The 6,000-nt window shown below is 46.1% G+C and overlaps 1 protein-coding gene across 1 annotated transcript in view; it reads left to right on the top strand.

Annotated features, from left to right (window-relative positions):
* Positions 1-6,000, top strand: part of csmd2 (CUB and Sushi multiple domains 2) — an 899,615-nt gene that overhangs the window by 562,223 nt on the left and 331,392 nt on the right. Inside the window, exons 24-25 of the mRNA XM_071373664.1 lie at positions 3,918-4,056; positions 4,503-4,690. Coding sequence (XP_071229765.1) covers positions 3,918-4,056; positions 4,503-4,690 — 327 coding nt within the window. The remainder of the gene's footprint in view (positions 1-3,917; positions 4,057-4,502; positions 4,691-6,000) is intronic.

Here is a 6,000-nt window from a genome sequence, read left to right as displayed (position 1 = left end):
CTTTCCGTTTTTCTGGCATTGGAACTACGTTATAATGTTATCTTGTTATCTGTATCTTCCTCTACTACTCATGCTTCCTCTCTTCTCTCTCCCTGTATCATCATGTTTCCTCTCCTCTCTCTCTCTGTATCATCATGTTTCCTCTCCTCTCTCCCTGTATCATCATGTTTCCTCTCCTCTCTCTCTCTGTATCATCATGTTTCCTCTCCCCTCTCTCCCTGTATCATCATGTTTCCTCTCCTCTCTCTCCCTGTATCATCATGTTTCCTCTCCTCTCTCTCTCTGTATCATCATGTTTCCTCTCCTCTCTCCCTGTATCATCATGTTTCCTCTCCTCTCTCTCTGTATCATCATGTTTCCTCTCCTCTCTCCCTGTATCATCATGTTTCCTCTCCTCTCTCTCTGTATCATCATGTTTCCTCTCCTCTCTCTCCCTGTATAATCATGTTTCCTCTCCTCTCTCCCTGTATCATCATGTTTCCTCTCCTCTCTCCCTGTATCATCATGTTTCCTCTCCTCTCTCTCCCTGTATCATCATGTTTCCTCTCCTCTCTCTCTGTATCATCATGTTTCCTCTCCTCTCTCTCTGTATCATCATGTTTCCTCTCCTCTCTCTCTGTATCATCATGTTTCCTCTCCTCTCTCTCTGTATCATCATGTTTCCTCTCCTCTCTCTCCCTGTATCATCATGTTTCCTCTCCTCTCTCTCCCTGTATCATCATGTTTCCTCTCCTCTCTCTCTGTATCATCATGTTTCCTCTCCTCTCTCTCCCTGTATCATCATGTGTCCTCTCCTCTCTCCCTGTATCATCATGTATCCTCTCCTCTCTCTCCCTGTATCATCATGTTTCCTCTCCTCTCTCCCTGTATCATCATGTGTCCTCTCCTCTCTCCCTGTATCATCATGTTTCCTCTCCTCTCTCTCCCTGTATCATCATGTTTCCTCTCCTCTCTCTCTGTATCATCATGTTTCCTCTCCTCTCTCTCCCCGTATCATCATGTTTCCTCTCCTCTCTCTCCCTGTATCATCATGTTTCCTCTCCTCTCTCTCCCTGTATCATCATGTGTCCTCTCCTCTCTCCCTGTATCATCATGTATCCTCTCCTCTCTCTCCCTGTATCATCATGTTTCCTCTCCTCTCTCTCCCTGTATCATCATGTTTCCTCTCCTCTCTCTCTGTATCATCATGTTTCCTCTCCTCTCTCTCCCTGTATCATCATGTTTCCTCTCCTCTCTCTCCCTGTATCATCATGTTTCCTCTCCTCTCTCTCTCTGTATCATCATGTTTCCTCTCCTCTCTCTCCCTGTATCATCATGTTTGCTCTCCTCTCTCTCCCTGTATCATCATGTTTCCTCTCCTCTCTCCCTGTATCATCATGTTTCCTCTCCTCTCTCCCTGTATCATCATGTGTCCTCTCCTCTCTCCCTGTATCATCATGTTTCCTCTCCTCTCTCTCCCTGTATCATCATGTTTCCTCTCCTCTCTCCCTGTATCATCATGTGTCCTCTCCTCTCTCCCTGTATCATCATGTTTCCTCTCCTCTATCTCCCTGTATCATCATGTTTCCTCTCCTCTCTCTCTGTATCATCATGTTTCCTCTCCTCTCTCTCCCTGTATCATCATGTTTCCTCTCCTCTCTCTCCCTGTATCATCATGTTTCCTCTCCTCTCTCCCTGTATCATCATGTTTCCTCTCCTCTCTCTCCCTGTATCATCATGTTTCCTCTCCTCTCTCTCTGTATCATCATGTTTCCTCTCCTCTCTCTCCCTGTATCATCATGTTTCCTCTCCTCTCTCTCCCTGTATCATCATGTTTCCTCTCCTCTCTCTCCGTGTATCATCATGTTTCCTCTCCTCTCTCCCTGTATCATCATGTTTCCTCTCCTCTCTCTCCCTGTATCATCATGTTTCCTCTCCTCTCTCCCTGTATCATCATGTTTCCTCTCCTCTCTCTCTGTATCATCATGTTTCCTCTCCTCTCTCTCCCTGTATCATCATGTTTCCTCTCCTCTCTCTCCCTGTATCATCATGTTTCCTCTCCTCTCTCCCTGTATCATCATGTTTCCTCTCCTCTCTCTCCCTGTATCATCATGTTTCCTCTCCTCTCTCTCTGTATCATCATGTTTCCTCTCCTCTCTCTCCCTGTATCATCATGTTTCCTCTCCTCTCTCTCCCTGTATCATCATGTTTCCTCTCCTCTCTCTCCGTGTATCATCATGTTTCCTCTCCTCTCTCCCTGTATCATCATGTTTCCTCTCCTCTCTCTCCCTGTATCATCATGTTTCCTCTCCTCTCTCCCTGTATCATCATGTTTCCTCTCCTCTCTCCCTGTATCATCATGTTTCCTCTCCTCTCTCTCCCTGTATCATCATGTTTCCTCTCCTCTCTCCCTGTATCATCATGCTTCCTCTCCTCTCTCCCTGTATCATCATGTTTCCTCTCCTCTCTCTCCCTGTATCATCATGTTTCCTCTCCTCTCTCTCCCTGTATCATCATGTTTCCTCTCCTCTCTCTCTGTATCATCATGTTTCCTCTCCTCTCTCTGCGTGTATCATCATGTTTCCTCTCCTCTCTCCCTGTATCATCATGTGTCCTCTCCTCTCTCCCTGTATCATCATGTTTCCTCTCCTCTCTCTCTGTATCATCATGTTTCCTCTCCTCTCTCCCTGTATCATCATGTGTCCTCTCCTCTCTCCCTGTATCATCATGTTTCCTCTCCTCTCTCTCCCTGTATCATCATGTTTCCTCTCCTCTCTCTCTGTATCATCATGTTTCCTCTCCTCTCTCTCCCTGTATCATCATGTTTCCTCTCCTCTCTCCCTGTATCATCATGTTTCCTCTCCTCTCTCCCTGTATCATCATGTTTCCTCTCCTCTCTCCTTGTATCATCATGTTTCCTCTCCTCTCTCTCCCTGTATCATCATGTTTCCTCTCCTCTCTCCCTGTATCATCATGTGTTTCCTCTCCCCTCTCTCTCTGTATCATCATGTTTCCTCTCCTCTCTCTCGGTATCATCATGTTTCCTCTCCTCTCTCCCTGTATCATCATGTTTCCTCTCCTCTCTCCCTGTATCATCATGTTTCCTCTCCTCTCTCTCCCTGTATCATCATGTTTCCTCTCCTCTCTCCCTGTATCATCATGTTTCCTCTCCCCTCTCTCTCTGTATCATCATGTTTCCTCTCCTCTCTCTCTGTATCATCATGTTTCCTCTCCTCTCTCCCTGTATCATCATGTTTCCTCTCCTCTCTCCCTGTATCATCATGTTTCCTCTCCTCTCTCCCTGTATCATCATGTTTCCTCTCCTCTCTCTCCCTGTATCATCATGTTTCCTCTCCTCTCTCCCTGTATCATCATGTTTCCTCTCCTCTCTCTCCCTGTATCATCATGTTTCCTCTCCTCTCTCCCTGTATCATCATGTTTCCTCTCCTCTCTCTCCCTGTATCATCATGGTTCCTCTCCTCTCTCCCTGTATCATCATGTTTCCTCTCCTCTCTCTCCCTGTATCATCATGTTTCCTCTCTTCTCTCTCCCTGTATCATCATGTTTCCTCTCCTCTCTCTCCCTGTATCATCATGTTTCCTCTCCTCTCTCCCTGTATCATCATGTTTCCTCTCCTCTCTCTCCCTGTATCATCATGTTTCCTCTTCTCTCTCCCTGTATCATCATGTTTCCTCTCCTCTCTCTCCCTGTATCATCATGTGTTTCCTCTCCTCTCTCCCTGTATCATCATGTTTCCTCTCCTCTCTCTCCCTGTATCATCATGTTTCCTCTCCTCTCTCTCCCTGTATCATCATGTTTCCTCTCCTCTCTCTCTGTATCATCATGTTTCCTCTCCTCTCTCTCCCTGTATCATCATGTTTCCTCTCCTCTCTCTCCCTGTATCATCATGTTATCTCCTCTCTCTCCCTGTATCCCAGCTCCGTGTGGGGGGAACCTGACGGGTCCCACTGGGCTGATCCTGTCCCCAGAGTACCCCGAGCCGTACCCCCACGGACGAGAGTGTGACTGGACCGTCTCTGTCACCCCTGACTACGTCATCGCACTCAATTTCAACCAGTGAGCGAGACACTAATTACATCTAATTGCATTCTAACTTTGTCAAACATTGATGCCATTGGGAGACTTAAAGTCGAAGTTTGGATTCTCCCTCGTAGAGAACATGCATGGACAGTGTCAATGTCGATGTTAACTTATATCAACATGTCTGTGCTATTAGCACCCACGTTATGCCCTGGTCAGTTCATATGGTCTACAATACTCCTTACCCACGTTATGCCCTGGTCAGTTCATATGGTCTATAATACTCCTCACCCACGTTATGCCCTGGTCAGTTCATATGGTCTATAATACTCCTCACCCACGTTATGCCCTGGTCAGTTCATATGGTCTACAATACTTCTCACCCACGTTATGCCCTGGTCAGTTCATATGGTCTATAATACTCCTCACCCACGTTATTCCCCGGTAATGTAACCTATTCTCTCCTCCTCTGTGTTGTTCAGATTCAGTCTGGAGCCCAGCTACGACTTCCTCCACATCTATGACGGTCCTGACTCCCTCCACCCTCTGTTGGGGAGTTTCTACGGTACTGACGTCCCCGACCGCATCGAGAGCAGCTCCAACACTCTCTTCCTCGCCTTCCGCAGCGACGCGTCGCTCAGCAGCAACGGCTTCATCCTGCAGTACACAGGTAGGTCGCCCGCCCCCTAGTGGTGGGAGGAGTAAAGTGCGGATCTGTTTTTGTTATTTTTGTATTAGTGGTACATTTGGAGATGATTTAGTTTCTGTTTGTTACTTTACTTATTTGGGTTTGTCTGTCCTTAAAACCCATATTATCATCAGTTTGTGTATTAGCTAGCTAAGATTTTTTTAAATGCATCGTGGCTTTTGGATCACGTGTTATTTACCCTTGTTGTGTACAATTCATTTTAGTCTCTCTGACTGCTAGTTTGTGCCTGGCTTTGTATGTGTTATGCCTGCTCTGAGGATTTAAAAAAAAATTGTGATTCTTTTCGTTTCAAACTCCTCTTCAAGCATATTGCTGAAAAGGATTCACCCCCCCCCCGTGTACATACCGACCTTGTACATTGTTCCTTTCAACTTCCAACTGTTTCCAGTTCAAAGTGCGTTGGATTAGCTGTGTCAAAACGTCTTCAGAGAAGAAACGCTGCTTTAATGCATTGTCTTGATCACCCACTCAATGGACCGTGGTCTGGCTGGGCTTCATTATCCACCCCTAGCTTTTCTAGCAGCGAACCAGAGAATAACTATCAACACTATATATATATGTATAAAAATATGAGAGAGAGAGAGAGAGAGAGAGAGAGAGAGAGACAGAGACAGAGACAGAGAGAGACAGAGAGAGAGAGAGAGAGAGAGAGAGAGAGAGAGAGAGAGAGAGAGGGGCCACACTAAAGGCTTCTCATACATTTTATCAAACGTCCGTTTGATGTCACACTCTCTCCTGTGTCTCGCTGCGTTGATCGACCACACTTTGTGGTTTGTTTGGGGCACGATGGTACAGTACACACTGTTTATACAGGATCACAGACGATCATAGTCATTCAAGATCACAGGCTCCCCTGTGTGTGTGTGTTTGTGTGTAGCAGTTGGTTGACAGGTCTGGTAACTGATTTGTGTGTGTGTGTGTGTGTGTGTGTGTGTGTGTGTGTGTGTGTGTGTGTGTGTGTGTGTGTGTGTGTGTGTGTGTGTGTGTGTGTGTGTGTGTGTGTGTGTGTGTGTGTGTGTGTGTGTGTGTGTGTGTGTGTGTGTGTGTGTGTGTGTGTTGTGTGTTTGTGGTTGTTTCTCAGAGAGCTGGGATCCGGTTGTGGTGAGGATCTGTCATCAGGAATAGAGGATTAAACATCATTGGACATTAAAGGGGCAACATGCGTTGGGCTTTAATTTAAAGACCCAGTCTTATAGTCTAGAGATCTCTGCATCAATGAGGCTATTGTGTTAGAGTAGTTTGGGGTAGTCAGAGTCTGAAAGACAGGGAGT

This window comes from Salvelinus alpinus, chromosome 29, assembly GCF_045679555.1.
Source record: "Salvelinus alpinus chromosome 29, SLU_Salpinus.1, whole genome shotgun sequence".
NCBI lineage: Eukaryota > Metazoa > Chordata > Actinopteri > Salmoniformes > Salmonidae > Salvelinus > Salvelinus alpinus.
This window is presented reverse-complemented; position numbering and strand designations above follow the sequence as displayed.